The following is an 18,502-nucleotide window of genomic DNA, read 5'->3' as shown; positions in this document are numbered from 1 at the left end:
GTGTATAGTTTTTATTTTCCGTAGGTTTGGATTAGCCATCAGTTTATGAGGTATTGCAATGCATCTATTTTTTAGATATGCCTTCACGGTGTTTGTTTTGTTATTAGTATACAGTGAAAAATGTCAAAATGAGATCCAGGCTGCTGTATGCAAAATACAGCAAAGAAACAACTAAAAGTCAGCAAATCAAGCGCTCGGCTACAAAAGGTGTTTTAGCGAAGCCCTTTAAAACAATACAAACCACCAGGCGTTTCTATTATGAGCTACCGTAGTTCATATTCTATACCTGGCGAAGTGACACTAGAAGCCAATTCTACCCCGATCTTTTTCATTCTGACTTGTATTTAACCGAAGTAACCGCACCGAAGCCTAAATAATGAGCAGCATGATATAACTCGACAACAAGGAAACGATTATAACTGTTCTAATGCGCCGGCTCTAAGGAACCCAGGAACATCGCGCTTGGCAGCAAAATGTCACAACCTTTAAGATAACGTTCTAGGTTGAACAGGGCCACTCCATAGCATTAAAAAAATCAGATGACAGCCTCAGTGTCTAATTATGAGATTGCATGTTACCTCGCCTCCAGTTAAAAAAAAAAAACGTTCTCCTCTCAAGCATAGTTAAGCGGTGCAGTTATCATCGTCCGTGGATTTATAAGGTGCGCCCTAATCCTCGTTTTCACCATTACACTTTCGCTGCATGTAACTAGCAAGGAAGGGCGTGGCCACCGTCGCACCCGTCACAGCAGCGGTGGTGACCGCTAGGGAGCATTCCGAGACAGACTGGGTTACTGTGGGAGAAGTGGGCGTGAGGTTATTGCATTAGTTTCGGCACCGAAGGCCCCGAGGTTTGCACAGTCCGATGCGCTCTTTCATTACGGAGCCCGCTTCGAACTGGCGGCAACCGGGGAGTTTGGCGAGCAGTCTGAATGCCGGCTTCTGCTATAGGACGACGCGGGGCAAAGCAGCGTGTGTCCCGGGGCTTTCAGCGCCTGTCTGGGAGGCGGCCGCTTCCTTCCAGTTTGTTCTCAGCTCTATCATTGTTTTGCTTGCCGGATGGCGCTCTGTGGCCACCACTTCCGCCGATTGGTCGCATGAAGTGACGCGCACTCTGACGTCATTCTGGCCGTTGCAATGTCGTGCTCGGGCACACACTTGGAAGTACGAGACGGAGGTGCAAGACTTCATCCCTGGAGCGCGGGGTTCGCATCCTTGAGAACGACGCAGGCTGGAGAAACACCGAAGTGTTCAAGACGGTTTCCGTGCACGTATAGCAGGCAGATTCTTTGAGACCGTCTGAGTTGATATTTGATAATATATAGAAGGCACGCTTACGCTCGAAGAATTTCAATCGAGGTTTCTGTTTCAGCCATTCCACTGCGTAATTCTTTATCTTGTGCAGACAGCGACAACATGCGGTTACGTGCGTGAAAAAAAAACAACGTAAGTTTTTTTTTTTTTTCCTGATTTCTCTGCGTTCGCCACTGGCACATCTAAGGGGACACCTAAGGTGGAGTTGGCAAACCGGAACTATCGAATTCATTTCATTGTCTCCAGACGTCCTTTATGGACCAATAGTCAAACATGAGGCGAATGGAAGAAGCACAGAACCGCAGCGCTTCATTCGATATACGGAGAATGTATTCCGCTTTCGTGGTACATGACGCGAATCGCGGAGTAGACGGTGCGCAGAATTTGGTTGTTTTTCACTCACATTCCTTTCAGACTATAGAGACGCTTATCCTAGCCCGGATACTAGGGAACCGTATATATTGGTCTATTTTCGGTTGAATAAGTAACGTTTCTAAATTTCGAAACTTAATTTCAAGAGAGATTTGAAGTTTTATTTTTGTGAGCAATGTAAACATTCTCCGCACTTATAGACAGCTCTTATACTGCGCTATCTAAAAAAAAAAGACTTTTAACTTTGTTCTGAAGCGAGTTTCAAAAGTGAATTGCAAAGCGGCTGCCTGAAATGTTTCATATGCGGTCATTGAAATGTACGTCCGTTGGCGATATGAGGTTGAATAATACGCAAAGTCCTAACGTTACTGCGCTCCAGATATTTGTTGCTAAAGGTGTCACATAGTCAGGAAGGCCATGCCTTCAGAGGCAAACTTGACGTGCCTCACTGCACGTTGAAAGTGAGATTTTCCTTGACGTGCCTCACTGCACGTTGAAAGTGAGATTTTCATGTCTTTTAGAATATTTCGTAGCTCTACAAGTGTTATTGTAGAAACAAGCAGAACTTCAAATCTACAAAGATAGCATCCACTTCGATCAAGCACAAAACCAGCAACAAATGATGCATAGAAAGAATTATGAATTGTAACGTGTGAAAATAGTGGCGGGATATCAAAGGCGTCTTCGAATTTACGGGCATATAATATGCGTTTTGGGGGTGTGAATTCAAATCTTAAGAGTACATCTACAATATAAATGAAACCAAACAAGCGTTTCGCATACTAATGCCACACTGATGTACTAGTAAACGCAATTTGTTTATCCAAAGAAAGTTTTCACGAAGCGCTCAGTATTTATCACGAAACACATCTATCGCATTCGCCATGTATGCACTCTTTAACGCATTTTCGAGCACTAACCTTAACCTTGTTCGAACGCATTTCCCCTTGTGAATTACGGTTCCTTTAGGGTACCCGCGTCTGACATTTAAAACTTCTGTATTTTTTCATCGGTGCTTCCGTTCTGTTCAGTGGACGTTAAAAAACCCCAGGAGGTCGAAATTTCCAAAGCCCTTCACTACGGCGTCCCCCATAGCCTGAGTTGCTTTGGGATGTTAAATCCCCATAAACCATAAACCTTCCATTCTGTTCTCTCTGTGTACTTTGTTCGCAAGGTAGCCGAGCCAGGGGTATGTGTTAATACGTAAAGAAACAAAAAGGTGGTACGTCATGAAAAAAGAGCAAAATGATATTCATGTGTATAGAGAATCTTCGATTATACGGCATTTAATCGTTGTCACTGGTCAGTATACATTATAGAGTTTTAGTTTCACGGACGTACAGAGTTCACGTACGCAAACGTGAGAAGTCTACGTAGCATACGCGCATGTAGTTTCAAACCCTTCAAAACCTAACAGATGAAGACACTGCTGTAGCCACTCTAAGACAAGACGAGTCAAATCCAAGTCAATCGAACTGCGTCGGAGCGCTGCTTCGGCAGGCTTAACAGCTGAAAAATCGCCCTTCTGTCTGAAAAACAAAAGCTCTTTGCCGCTTGAAACTTTATGCGAGGGTAAGAATGGGCAAATTGAAGGCGAATACAACAGTTTAGAACACGATATCGCGTTGAGGGATTAGCGACGAAGCTGTTATCGCTGTGAAGCGGCGGGCAGGGCGCCGCCATGTTTGTCAACGCTACGTACGCAAGCAACGCAACGTAAAAATCCGAATCTCACGTACGTACGTGAGACTCGTGCATACCCTTTGCGTTCTGCGCATGCGCACTGGTCACCCGTAAGAGCTCTACGTACGTGAAGCCTCTACGTGCGTGAAACTAAAACTCTCTAATGACGCTGCAATGGCCTCGTGCACGAAAGATGCGCAGACGCCGCACTTAACGCGGATCGTGGGGGAACGGGAAGAACGAAAGAATGTACGGGCCCTTTTATGAATCATCATACGTGATCGGCATTAGTGGTTCCAGCATTTATTATTCGCCAATCAAACTGCATATTCGTTTTACGTGGCCATGACGGGCGGGCAAAACTTTCAAAAGTGAGACCAGCGCATCGCCCTTAAGGCGGCGTAAGGATGTTTAAGAGCCTTTTTTAGAACCGAACCAGCGATAAAGTACTGCAAGCCTGGCGCTTGCTTTGCGCGGGTTGATATGTAACTGCTGCTGTAGCACGGTGCGCACTCCAAGTCTATTTCCAGCGACTCCGCAAGCAAAGGAAAAAAATAAAGAGTAATGATAAAAGTAGGCCCCGCGGCGAACCCTTCCGATGCATGGAGCACTGATAAATAGCGCACTTGTCGGCAGCCGTGGCGAGGCAGGATGAAAACACGTGCCAGATTCCCGTTATCATAATCGGTGGTCGATGAGCGCTGTTTCTTTTTAATTATCTTGCCCCTTGTCGCAGAGCCGAGCCCCTAAAAGCGAGTCCCGTGATGCTGAGTGAGGTTATCAGAACAGTTCCTAGTATTTCTCCCGCGCTGTCATTTATCTCGCTGCATAATACACTGCCTTGTACCGCATTTGTCCTCCATAACCCGCGGCTGCGTTAACTCCTTCAGGACACAGGGTTGTATCCTTACACATCATTCCTTTCTTTCAGCTTGGGGTCCATGAGCAATCATATCAAGCGCAGCAGTATGGCATTGCCCTCTTTAGGCTTAGAGAAAGCATTACCTTAGTCTGAGCTGAATTTCACTGAAGTTAGATCTTCTGTCTAGTCGAATGTAAACCAGCGTTCTATTTGGCCTGCAGACTGTTTTGTGCAGTTTGTTTTTCTGAGTGTAGGTTAAGTAAAATCGATATGTGGATAAAGAGAACGCGTCAGATAATAATTATTTCATGTAAAGAACTAGCGCATGCTGGAACCCCTTTTCTCCTTCCTTCCCTCCCGACTGCTGTGATTTCCGCCGTTCTGTTAGCGTTTTTTGTCTATTACAGTTCTTATACACTGAGCAGCCTTTTGTCACTTACCACTAATTCGTGTTATACCCGTGGCCTGGGAAATAAGTGAATTGAGAAAATACAGAGTACAACGCTATCCTTTAGTGAGGCATCTTCAAGACTTCCAAATGCGAATACAGGAGTACAGGGTGCGGCCGCACAGCTGCCAGCGTAATGTCTACGAATGCTCCCTACAAGTGGAAAGACTTCACTTAAGAGAAGTAACATTTCTATTACTAGTGTCCATGTAGGCAATGGAGGATTAGTGTTGCATCCCGTAAACTTCTAATTGCAGCACTAATAGGCGAATCCGTTTTGTTGAGGCTGGAAAATGCACTCATCGTGCTCACTGAGGATGTTAAAATGTCAGAAATAATTCGACGTCGGTAAGGCTACATTTCAAAAGTCGCAGAGGTGGCTCTCATTTATGACTACAAATAGTACAAAAATACAAATACGGTTTTACCCCTCACTTTTCTCTACCGCCTTCAATATGTATGCTGAGAGAATTTCACATAAGTTTTAGGTTTTAACATCTTTCCCTCAGTAGAACTGGTGCGGGAATCAGAACACAGTGGGCGGCCAAGCACACTTACAAAGCTGTTCAATTTTTCTTCTACGCCTGTCAAAACTTTTGCTTTAGCATTTCAGCCATCACTTTGTAATGACGTGTAAATTTAGCGCCAAATTGGCGCTTAACGAATTACTTCAATACAAAACATTACGCGACAATAATTTTTTGCATGAAAGCGATCGCGCATTTTTCGAGGCAAAAGCACGTCATAAAATGGTATAAATCGGAACATACGCTGCAAAAATTTTGAGTGATTGTATTCTTTACCCGGTGCCTCAGAACTATGTATATTAGTCTTATGTGCGAGTGTGCATGGTAGTCCCGTTTGTCTCTGGGAAGGCAACACTAGCAGAAAGAAGGAACTCAAGGTTTGTTGGGAAACAGTCGATATCTCACGCACCTGTGGAGTTTCCAGGGATGATGTCAGGCACGCGCTCTTATCCTTTCACTGGCGCCATTCGTATATCTTCTGAGAACTGCACTCGACCCGTAACAGCTCGAGTGCAGCACGGAGAAAACATAGCGTTGAACGCGTGCGGTTAGCAGGTTGAGGTCTCCGACCGCTTAATGTTGTTTCCCCGCATTCACTGCGAGTATTGCAGGAGCAAAAAACAAAAACAAAACACTGGTCCGCTTGCGCAAGGGTTCTGTTTGTTTCTGGGGTGAGGAGCAGCGTTTTTAAACAACCTTGCCTCAGGCTGGAGCTTCAGAACAGGCGACCGGTTTCAAGCGACAGGTAATCCTTCATTTTACTCGGAGCATTCTTTGAACATGAAGCAGCAGTTAAAGCTGAGTTTGAGTCCTAGCACACGCCGCCTTGGCAATATCTATGATACGCTCCATGGTAGAAAAACGGCAGGTGTATAGGTTTCCATCTCTTTGGCCGCTTGAAATCTTCGAACCAAAGCTACTGATTCAAAAGTCCATCGAGGCTTCCCACTGTTCTTAGAGATTATAGGCGATAATGTCGTGCGATGCGCATGTTTTCCTGCATAATGACTATTCTGGTTTCCTATCGGTTTCATAAAATATAGATTTAGAAATCCGTCGCTATTCTCTGAAAAGTAAACTTGTCTTGCGCGTGTGTCTCTGAGTGGGAGCCATTGTGTATCGGTAATCTTGATTCCACAGAAAATGAAGATAAAGCAGTACAGAGTCATCAAAGATAACCAAAGAGGCGAAGATCCAATAGGTCACGGTGTCAATCGCGTGTATATATGATTCTTGCATCGCTTAGAAAAAAAATGTTTCGCGCAACGAGAACGCAGGATTGAATGGCGTAGTGTCAGCACAAGACGAGGAATCCACAGGAGCTGCGCTGCTTTTGCGCAAGCCAGGTAAGGTGCGCTGTGAGAAAGCGCAACAAGGTGCCGACATCTGCTGCGCGAGCGGCTGCGTGCAGCAAACGCTGGCACGTGGTACATTTTGATTGCTTTTGCGTTTTTGGTCAGATAACAGCACGATTGGCGTCAAATTTTGTTGTTTATTTTTGGAATGTGCTTTTGATTAATCTTTGCCCGAATGCGGACTTATGTTTTTTTCTCTTTTGAGAGCTGTAGTTGGGGGATTACCTTCCGCTTCTGCTAAGGGTGCTGCTGTAGATTGTTCGCGAAAGATCGCGGAAAAGCGCAGTTTTTATTCTGTGCTTTTAAGGACTTACCGCAATACTGTATGTGAGTTTCTTCGAAGGTTCCGAGCCATGTTTACGCAGAGAGCGGCCGATAGTCTGGACCGTTCGAACTGAACCCGATGACTACCTAGCACACTTGTCAACACAAGGAGAGTGAACAAGAGACGGGGGGATCCTCAGGGTACCTAGCCGACGTTTCGACAAGAGGACTTGTTAGACGAAGACAAGTCCCCTTGTCGAAACGTCATGTAAGCACCCTGAGGATCTCCTGTTTCGTTCTAACTTTGTAAAAGTATAAGCTTTCTGCCTTCTCTACTATAGCGCACGTGTGTTTATGTCCACCGTTCGCCTTCTTACCTTCTGTAAAGAATTTTAAGAAAGGTTTCTTTAGAGAATACTTACTCACTTACGAGGGCTCAAATTTTCCGGATTGTTCGCAACTGTATCAGTACGGTTTACCATATGTCTAGCTGTTATGGACGTTTTCACTACAGCCAGCTGTGAGTTTAGTAAGAGCATCTATCATAACTTGTAGAAATTTTCCTGAAACGGCTGACGAACGCATTCTATCATGGTGAATTACGGATGGTCCCCAGGTTTCCACTGACAATGGTACAAAAGTACGTGTTATTTGTCTTAAAGTCAGGTGATTAAAGGTGCATGCGACAGCTCACAATTTGAATTTGGTTGAATAACACTCAAGTGCAACTAGTTTTTGACTTCCGAATCCCCTGCACCAGCCTCAAAACTCTTTGTCCTTTTTGTACATAAATTGTATTTACACTTGCGGCTCGCTTCAATAATCCCTCAGTGAAGGCATTGTACACATTCGTACACATTGCCCATTTAATTAATATTCCTTCCAAAAGCATACACGCGGTTACTCCAGGCATTACATGACTTTTTTTCTTTTTTTTATTTTCCTCTCTTAGGGACGTCAGCCGAGACCGTGGGAGCATGAAGATAGCCCTGCTGCTATGCATAGTGGGCTGCTACCGTGGCCCCTTCCTTCTCTGCGCCGCTGATGGTAAGTTTTTGATTCAGCCCTCAATGAAGCGTCTGCGGTAAACGAATCTTAAACAGCAAATAAGGTTGTCATAAATTTATCAAGCGCATTTTATTGCGGCGAGATTATAAGCATAAAATAAGTAGTACTGCGTGAGTGCCGAAAGTGTGATAAAGGCAGGTTTACGAAGTTCAAGATGATAAATGTGCAGCGGCAAGACTGGATTGCGGATTTTTATGGAAAACGTTTTGAAACTTCATTTGAACCTCTTCGCATCAGCAAACAGATGGGTGACATGGTGATTCAAAATTACTATATTTCCATCAGCCGAAAGCACGTAGAAAGGAAATGAACTTTACAGTAAGTTTGACGTCCTGTCATCTTCCTGTCTGCTCTTCTTGTATGCTTCCTTTCTTGGAGCTTCGGTAAAGTTTCAGAATTGATTTTTGGGGCATTCATACTTGCAGCTGCAATTCGGTAAGCCGCATCTCAAACGAAATATTACGAAATGTTTTTCTTCCGACTGAAATATAAAAGGGCGAAATAGCAAAACTAAGTGTGAATCCTGTTAAAGGTTAACTACATTCAGTTACTTGCTTTATTAGATTTTATAAATCAGTCGTATATTGCTGCCTAAATGCGTGAAATTTCTGTCAGTGCTTGAGTATAGAATAATATAACTTAAATTTTCATGTCACCGTCTTCCCTCATCACCGCCTTCCACCATCGGGGTGGCTGTGTTAACTCCCGGGAGAGCTCCTGATTGAGACCTATGAACAAAACACAAACACTGTGAATCAACCATGCGGCAAGAATTGTTATTCTTGGAACTCCCACTACTTTTGCGTTAGCGCTGACATCAAGATCTTTTCAGAAGGCAAGCTAAAATCTTACCTACGTGTCCAAAGTCTCTTCAAGTTCTTTTCGAGTAGTTGTTAAGAAACCAAGAATTATTAAAATGCACTTGTTATTAGGGCAGAAAGCTGACCTAGTTGGTGTTTATATATAAAGGACATATTATTAGCACAAAAAGAGAACACAGGGACGGTACGATAGAAGTAGACAAAACAACACTAGCGCCTGTGTTTTCTACTTCTATTCTATCGTCCCTGTGTTTTTTTTTTAGCGCTACTACTGTGTCCTCTCAACTTGATATTAGGCCAATTCCAGGACTCATTCACGAAGTGCAGACTGGTAGGAACGTGGCAATGTTTGAGGATATAAAATAGACTAAAGGTGAAAGTCAGGCGGATAACTCCCACTCGCAGCATTCAACATACGCATATCATCACCATGCATACCACTCACGTAGTTAAGGAGGAAATAGCAGCTGAGTTCGTTTTCAACCTGAAATATTAGCCGAGGCTCTGGTAGGACTTGTTCTTATTCGGTCAGCTACTTGTGATTTTTGTTGCACTTGTACTTGCTGTAGAATTTTCTTTAATTTTGCTCACTTGGTTTGAAGATGATAATACCTGAACATTAAAAAGTGCTTAGGGACATGAGCTCTGGTATTCATACTCAACAACTCTGGACAAACCATTTTTGAGCGGAAAAAAATTTCTAAACAGTTTTTTATATAATGTAAGATTTCACTGTGACAATCAATATGCCCGCAGATCACCGACGGCAGTCTTGTAATTTTTACTTTTTTTCCTCTTAACGTTTTTGCTATCGTCGAAAGCGTTCCTCATTGGTTTTCTATGGCAGTCTTAACTGTTCGATGCGATCGATGGAAACACAGCAAAAGAAGGATTTTGCAACATATCAGAAGAATGAATAATTACGTTCATGATTTCCAAAATGGTATCTTACGATTTTGTAGTTTTCAAAATTTTCGTCCGAGAATGTTGGACATGCGTGGCCCTGTGACGCAGGTCGATTTACGCTTGGTTACTTGCAGGAGTTATACCCCTGTAACTGTCACTTGCTCTGTTCTTCAGACGATATAACCTCCGAGAAATTTTTACATCTTGATCAATGTCTTCACCTTCTTCTGTGTTTCGCAGATGCCAAATTGTTGACCCATCCGGAGACTTCGCCGTCGCCTCGGCACCAGCCGCCTCAGTCCGACCACATCTTCGATGGTGCCCGCAACGTAGATGCCGCGGCTACGCCGGAGGAACAACCGGGAATCCTGAACCGGGTGTCGCGGGCGGCTGGCAGCTTCGATGAAAGCGGCGACGTAGTCGACGAGTACAGTGCCGTCCGCGCTGCCCTGACCGGCCCACGTCGACACCGGTTCTTGCACTTTGGACGCAAGCGGGCTCTTTTCGCGCCCTACTACGGGTGAGGAGCCGTTCGGGTTCGCTGTTGTCGGGGTTTCGTACCCATTATACCAGACGGGCTTCATTAGTGATGGTGGTGATGGGGGATGGAAGAAGTGAATCAATCTACCAAAGGTAGACAGCCTGCTATCTTGAGGGGATGCCTAATCCGTAGCTCAAAACAGCACGTATAACGAGAAGTGTTGCGTAATGAATATTGCAGCTGAATACAAATGAATAGCATGACGTACAAGGCGGAGGAATATGTGTTGAATGAATGGATGAAAATGCTCACATACACGCACTCACTCACATGGTTCCTCAGGATAAGAGCAAAATCGCCATACAGTCTTCCAGGTAATATTGGAACACAGAAGACAAAGAAACGTATTATGATTTTGCTATTTTGGCGTCAATCCAGTACAGATACCTACTTGAGTGGCTTGGTGCATTTCCGGAAATCCGCTGCTTGGGAAGCTGCAATATGCTTTCACGTTCTTCAATTATTCTGCTTTTGAAAGGGAAGGTGATGGATTTCGAAGATAGCCGGGAGAGCGTTAATGAGGAGTCGGGGCAGAAAATCTTCCATTCAATTGCAATAAATATTGAACGTCTCTTGCTTCATTTTGTTTTCTTTTCTAATGTGACGAACACAGGCGTTGACATTAAGTGCATCCAGAATTTTGTGCACGATTAAAACAGTATTAGCTCAAGCAGCGCACACAGCTCCAGTCCTTGAGTGGCTGGAAAGCAAATATCTTTTTAATAAATTTATCTTTATGCACACATGAACGAGATTAAGGGCACGTGGGAAAATGCCCCATGGCCCGGTTTAAGAGCTCGCTTCATCATGCACATAAAAGGAGGAGCTGCTATGCACTCAGTAGAACGCGAATTCCAAAACAAGTTCTAGGCCATGCAACTACATAATAACTAAACAGAAGTTGTTTAACAACTGAAAACAAAAAAAAAATGTCTATGGCGGATATTTACAAATTATTCAGAAAGAATAGTGTGATTTTTTTCAATGTGGAAAGTACAACATTAACGGTGCATAATTCTAAAAAGTTATGCAAGAATAAATATTTTAAACAGGCGAACATATACAACCAAATAAAAAGAACGACATCTGTACTGCACAATCACGTACACTGCCTTCATCATCATCAACTACAACACCCACTCCAGGGCAAAGGCCTCTCCGATGTCTCTCCAGATAATCCTGTCCTTTTCTAGCTGCGCCGAGCCTATGCCTGCAAACTTCTTAATCTCACACACCCACCTAACCCTCCTCCACCCCCTGCTACGCTTGACTTCTCTTGGAATCCACTCTGGTACTATGGTACTATTAAGGACCAGCGTCTATCGTGCCTTCGCATTACGTTCCCTGCCCAAGCCCATTTATTTTCCTGATTTCGACCAGGATGTCTTACCGGTACACATCCTTACGAGGATTCAGAGGTACCCATGGAATGTGTTAACCTTGTAGACTCTGTTCAGCAATCTTGTTCTGCTTAATTTCTGTTAAGCATTAGAGCACATTATGAGCCGTTAGTGAACGATCTGCCTGTTGTTATGTAAATCGTGTATGATGAAATTGAAGCCTGTACCTATTTCAATTATATGAAATTTTGTCTTACTTTTCGCCCCTTAAAAGTCTCTTCGCAGAAACTGAGTTCGAATAAGCTCCGTTACACGTCATGCTTTCAAAGCGAGGAAAAATTTTATCATCGTGTTGGAAAGGGTTTTACAAATTTTGAAAATTTCGTGCTGAATCCAAGTTATAAAAATAAATGGCTTTACTTTCACAACACGGTAGAAAACGGTAGCGTAGAGAAGACATAAACAGCCAGTTCGAATGAGTAGTACTAATATGCACCAGAAATACCCCTCTGTCAAAAGTGGCCATGCAGCGAGGTGTATTCCTCATCTGTATAGTGGTATCCAATACGGCACCCTTAGAGACAAAAGAATCTCGTATGGCAAGGGGAAATGGTTTTCCTTAACTAGCACGTAATTAGAGCTTAAGGCGTTTTCGAAGTGCGCCACCACTAATCTATAATACAAACTTTGTTTCATGGTTACCTTTTCAAAGAGGGTACATTGCGGTGGTGGTAGAGAAAACCTATTATTTGCGGCTATTTTATTTTCACACAGCATTGCAGTGGATGGCACAGCACATCTCCTGAATGATTAGTGCCTATAATTTAGAAGTTTGAAACAAAATTCATGCCACTCAAAAACTGATGACGACACATGTGCTTCAGTGATATTCCATGCCGTAGGCAGGAATTGCCTGAAAGAGACCCAAAACTGTCCATTTATTGCCCTCTTCGCCTGCAGGAGCTTGAAAACTGCGTTAATTAGAAGCAATTGAGAAGATTTCTGGCTTATAAACTATTTTGAAACTCTGTGAAAATAATTACTTTGCCAAACTTTGCAATTATTCAAGATGAATAATTTTCCGAGGGGACCGTCAGGGTTGTAGTACTTTTATTCCGAAATAGTAGTAGTTTTTTTCTATATGCCCAGCAATAAAAAAATGCTTTTACCGTTACAATTCACGCAAAAATAGCAGCACTCGCTTTCAAGAAATTTAAATGCTACGTTTTGTTAATGTGTTCATTATGTTATAGGTGAAATTAATGCAGTCATGAACACCTGTCTCCAATCTCCGACCTGTGGCTTATAATTCGTGACATTCACTTGTGACATATCAAATACCTTAGCTGTAGAGTATAAGAAAAAAATACCTTCTCTACATTTCGTCCCGGGAGGACCGTACTGACCTTAAGTAATAATTAATTAAATTTCTGCAGGTCCCAGGGCCTGGCCGCAGACACCGCTTCTGGAGAGGAGGACGCAGAATGGAGCGGAGGTGAAGCCGAGGACGATGCTGACGGGGCTGCCGCGTCCCAAGAAAGTTCAAAAGCGGCTGCCTTGCGCTGGGCGAAGAGGACCCTGCGACAGGGCCCTAACGGTTTCTTGCATTTCGGAAAGAGGGACCCGGAGCTGAATGGCGGCGCTGAGCGATTGAGGTAAGTCGATATAGCGACCTCTTATTTTTCCTGTCCTTTACTAATCGTTCTGCGCTGGCGAAGCCTAAGCAATATCGCTTTGTGTGCTTAGTATTGAATGTTATAGGAATAAGTGTAGGAAAGTCACAAAGGACCCACACACCATAAAAATCACACGCACAGCGCACAGATGAGCTACTGGCTGGCGTTCTATCAAGTATTGGCACTATTGGGGTGGCATGTTTCTCTTAATTGGTGTGAGTGTCTCTTTTCGCCACGCTTCACTTATTTCTTTGAAAATTAGCGCTTTTGCAGATCGCAATGGCAGATCGCAAGTGTATTATCCCATTCCGTTTATAATTGACCTAACGCGCACGAAACACTTTATGTGCGCAATTTCAGGCCATGAGAGGAAATAAGTACGTCGTCTAGAAACTAAACTATAACTATAACAAGCGATAAACCTTGACATATAGCGTTCAGTACATTGGGCGAATTATTCGGTCGAAACTGATATATTGACCACCTATAAATGATGCTGCCCACAAATGATCCAAAACGTATAGCAGGCGTCATTATCTCAACATCTGCTCTGAAAAGCAAAAGCCCTTTATTAGCGAAACAAAACATGCTTTCCGGCCAGAGTATACATCCAAATTTATTGCCACACCATACTGCATTGTCTGATTCTTGTGAACATCTATTATTTCAGGTTCAGGAGGAGTGTCGCGGCCGAGGCAATTCAGGCTTCCAAATCCGACACCGAAGACATTGAGCAGCACCACGAGCGAGCCGAATCAACTGACGCAGAAAACGGTGCCCAAGCGCCGAAGACGAAGCGCTCGTCCAACCGGATTTTGCACTTCGGCAAACGGACCCAGGAGTCAGCCACAGAAGGGGACGGCGTGAAGCGAGCATCGCACAATAACCTCATGCACTTTGGCAAGCGCACGAACGAAGAAGACGTCGCAGATGCCCTGGAACACATGTACGCCACAGTGGACAGCGCCGTCACCAAAAGAGCCGGAAACAGAATCATGCATTTTGGCAAACGGGACCCGGAGTACGGTATTTCCACCGGGCTGGAAGGTGAACCGGAGTTCGAGTTGGTGACCGCTGACAAAAAGGCTCCGAACAGGATCCTTCATTTTGGCAAGAGACCCAGCGGTAGTAGCATTGAGGTCGAGACTGAAGACGAAGTAGAGGAGAACGACAAGCGAGGTCCTCTGGAACATCGCATCATGCACTTTGGCAAGAGAGAGAACGAGGACCTTTCTCAAATCATGGCAACCAATATCGAAGAAGCACCGGACACGGCTGCTAAGAGGGCAGCTGCTACCCGAAGCAAGTACGCCGGACGCACCGATCAGCTTCAGTCCGTTACTGGAATAGGAAGGCAGCTGCAGAGACAGTTCCAGGAGTGGAAGAAGCGGAACCGTATTCTGCACTTTGGCAAGAGGGAGCCTCAGCAGCTGCAGTCCAGGTATTATCAGGCGAAACGTCTTGGAAACAGGATCTTGCATTTTGGCAAGCGCGGTGGCTACACTTTTTACTCCAGCAACCAAGGACCTAGCAGTGCTGCGAAGGACAAAAGGCTTAAGCATTCCATCATGCACTTTGGCAAGCGAGAGAACGACCTCGTCTCTTTCACGGGCGGAGACAAGCGAAATCGAATCATGCATTTCGGGAAACGGGTGGGCAGCGAACTGGACATGCCAACAGGTGATCTACCAATGGACAAGCGTGCAGGAAACAGGATCCTTCACTTTGGTAAAAGGCTCGAAGGAGCAGACGTTGCAGCGTCTCCGCCTACCTGGCCATACGACACTCACACCAACCCATCGTTGTGGACAGATGTTTCCAAGAGAGCCCACCGAATTCTCCATTTCGGAAAACGTGAAGGCGGTACCGCCTACGACGACAAGGGCACGGAGACTGACACCCTCGTCATGGGAGGAGACGTCGAAGATTCCGGAGCGTCCAAGCTGGCCGGTCTTGGGCAGCCTGAGACGCAGAGCATGGTCAGGAAGAAGCGATCTACTTCGTCTCCACGACCGAACGAAGACATCGACGATACCCTGGCGGAAATGATGAGCGAACTGATGGGGGAAGAAGGCTACGCGGATCGTATCACTATGGGTCACTCGGGCCTGTCCGGACCGTTGCACCTACCTCACGCGTACGTGGCCGCGCAGGTGTACGGGAATGCCTTTCCGCGCATGCTCAGTCGACCCAGCCGGAGCGACAGGTTATTCCGCGCACTGTACAGCGGAGAACATGGCGCTGAGACAATGCCCAAGGGCACGTCTCGCAACGTGTTCCTGCACTTTGGCTGAGTTTGTTCCACACTTCACAATGCTGAGCCGTGGCAAAACCTCACTTCTCCTGGCATTCCTGCTGTTGCACTCTGCTCGGCCATCCTTTTCTTTCTCGTTGTCTTTGTGTTACCTCTTTGCGATCGCGGGAAAAGGGATAGATCTGGGAGGAGAAGAACCTGAGCGCTGCCTTAGTATTTTCATTGGTCGTTCCGCTTATTGTCGTTGCAGGAGCCTGTTTACTTTCTGGTCAGTGTGTGTTGTGCTTGTCCACTAATGAATGACGAGGCACACTATGTTGGTTGTTTTTGCTGGCTTCCTGCAGCATGGTGAACAGGGTTGACTACAGGCCCTTATAGGGGTTGTTCGTTTTCCAGCACTTAAGGAATGCTTGAAAAACAGAGGTATTGTTTAACCTTGAGAGAACCAATGAATATTTCTGTCAGTGGTCAGACATTCCTTGCCACTATAGATTGCGCACTCCCGAAGCCCTCTGAAAATTTTCTTTAAATTTTTTGTCGTGTCTGGCAGCAGAAGATTTGCAAAAACAACTACACATCCCTCTGTGCTTGACAGCAGCTATGTCGTTACGTTTCCCAAATGACAGCATGATTGTCGCCGATCTCGAAGGCAAACTGTGATACCACTTCCAGATTCAGTTCCTCGGAATTGCATGGCATAGCAGCAGAACTAAGCGACCTTTTCCAGTTGCGTGAGTTCTTCGCATTGCTTTTCTTGTTCAATTTGGTTTCTTTGGAGAATTCATGCAAGTATTCCGATGAATGGTTGAGGTGGTGTTGGTTTCGCACTTGGTGTCGCAAGTTACTCTGATGCGGATGGCACTATTCATGTAATCTTAGAAGACTGGATGACTTCATGTTCGTGTGTTCTGTGTACTAGGTGTGAATCGCTTTTGACAAAATCACTCCTGCTAGTGTTAGTCTTCCTTTGTTTCATCATATTATATTTTTATGTTCTTAGGTTGTGCCTATTATACTTAAGCTCTCACTTCACACTGCAAATGATTTATGATTTCCTTCGAAAACAAGAACTCGTCTCATTATTATGCTACCTCCTATAAGCAGAAAATATAAAATACTTGTTTATGCCAATTAGGTTCAAGGCTCCTTTAAATCCGGTATATTGATATTTTAGTCATTGTTTGCGCAAGGCAGTGCCGTGCATTTCTGTACGGTTTACCGGCGCCTTCTCGTATTGAGTGAGAGTGATGGTCAGAAATTGTTGGGACAGCCAGCTTCCAAGTAACTAGATGATCAAAATACATCAGCTTGGCTCTTATGGTGTGGTCTTTGTAACCGTTGGGTGCGCCGAAATACTTTATGGAAGTTAAGAACCGGCAGCAAATCCAAACCTCATGACAGCGTAAAATCACTTTCAGTGCGTGGACGTGTCACATCGTGTCTTCACTTCATATCAGTTTCGAGTAACTTTCTCTTTCCTCCAGTGGGAAAACGCATAGATTTGGACACTCTAAGCGTCATTCTTGCAAGCATTAAGTTTTGAAGCATCCCCGAAATTTTTAAAAGGATACGTGGTTCCATAGAACCAAACCCTTGTTTAGACTGAGTGTAACAAAAGTTTACATTTCGATGTGGGGATGTCTCTTGTAAAACGCTACGAGCCGAAGAAATCCTCTCTGTACTATGACCACCTACACTTACATATTAAACCGGACCGTAAAAGCAATTTGGAAGGGCGCATTCTTAGCAGGTGGTGCTCAGAACATACATGGAAAACTACTATTCTTAAAAAGAAAAGTTGGTAATCTGGCCGGTCTTCGATATTTGAAATACGTCCTTACTCTTTAAAGGTGTCACGAATCAAAACGATTCTGAGCATAGGGAGTCACATCAGTGAGTGCTTCGTGATTTTCCTGTTCTGGAATTCCTCAGTCCCATATTTCTTTTTTACTTCTCAGTTTATTTTGAAAACAGCGCTTGGACGTTCCAGCTTCAGACAACTCCTCCGGAAAGTGTAGCGTAAACTATAATGCCACTGTTGCATTGATTATAAGCAGGCATGGTGGATTACACTCTGCGTACCTCTTATTGCAAAAAAGAACAACGATAACGGCAGATGCAAAACTGAGCTGAACTTCCTTGTAGCAGGAGTCCTCGGTGGCGTGACTTCAGTTCAAAGCGATGTAAGTGCTTCAACGAGTTAACTGCTTAGCTCTGAAAGCGGTCTTTCATATCCTAGCTGTAGATAGAGGTCGTGCTCTCGACTGTTTTCGGAAATATTTCTCGTGCTAGCATGCGTTTTCGTGCCTTTTTATTTAAAAGAATCCCATTCTATTCATCCTATTCTATTTATTGCATTTGCGCTCAGGTTCATCTTTCTGATTGTGGAGTCGCACTTAATTTATTTTAATATTTATTTATTTATTATTTATTTTCACCGGGCGTCTATACCCGGCGTCACTTAGCTGCCCAAGCAGCAAGCTGTCCTGATGGCCCGTTCTACTTGGAAGAACGCCGAAGGACAGCTTCTATCCAGCGTGCGGAAAAGGAGACGTTGACAATCTCAACCGGATGACCAAAGAAGACGCACGAATGAAAGAATAATAAAAAAGAACGTTTAGAAGTGGAACCGTTGCTGTCACTTTTGTACTGCTTACTTTATTTTGGTCCCAGAGCCCTAAACACGCTTAGATTTATATGAACAGATAAAAAAAGTAAAATGAAGTTATATTGGAAGTACAGCTATAAAGAAATACAACAGCGATTATAGAGCAAACCTACAGCAATTGATTCAATATTCCACAGCTGACAAAGCACAAGAAATTCTGCACTTCGACTAAGTTTCCACGAGCAATGAATCGATCATGAATTCAAAAATTGTTGCTGAAAAAGAAACGTGATGTATGGTTAGAGAACATTCAGGGGCAATATTATGGTTCACAATACAGAAAAAACACTGCCGATGACAGCCCTATTGCAGTGATTCAGAAGTTACGATTTAACCCAAAACACGAGAACAGTAAATAGGGTTCTGCTGGGTACCGAGCCCCTCCTACATGGGTAGTAATTAAC

At 44.3% G+C, this 18,502-nt stretch overlaps 1 protein-coding gene across 4 annotated transcripts in view; it reads left to right on the top strand.

Annotated features, from left to right (window-relative positions):
• FMRFa (FMRFamide related propeptide) overlaps positions 1 to 18,059 on the top strand; it is a 169,397-nt gene extending 151,338 nt beyond the window's left edge. For 2 of the 4 annotated variants that reach the window (XM_077638788.1, XM_077638785.1), the window contains exons 2-5: positions 7,777 to 7,871; positions 9,860 to 10,139; positions 12,937 to 13,155; positions 13,847 to 18,059. In XM_077638788.1, the coding sequence (XP_077494914.1) occupies positions 7,802 to 7,871; positions 9,860 to 10,139; positions 12,937 to 13,155; positions 13,847 to 15,470 (2,193 nt within the window). In that variant the 5' untranslated portion in view covers positions 7,777 to 7,801 and the 3' untranslated portion in view covers positions 15,471 to 18,059. Of the gene's footprint in view, positions 1 to 5,530; positions 5,951 to 6,397; positions 6,552 to 7,776; positions 7,872 to 9,859; positions 10,140 to 12,936; positions 13,156 to 13,846 lie in introns of those variants that run through there. The other 2 variants (XM_077638786.1, XM_077638787.1) reach the window with 2 other exon arrangements.
• Positions 18,060 to 18,502: the final 443 nt, after the last annotated feature.

The sequence above is a fragment of the Amblyomma americanum genome, chromosome 9 (assembly GCF_052857255.1).
Source record: "Amblyomma americanum isolate KBUSLIRL-KWMA chromosome 9, ASM5285725v1, whole genome shotgun sequence".
Classification (NCBI taxonomy): domain Eukaryota; kingdom Metazoa; phylum Arthropoda; class Arachnida; order Ixodida; family Ixodidae; genus Amblyomma; species Amblyomma americanum.
This window is presented reverse-complemented; position numbering and strand designations above follow the sequence as displayed.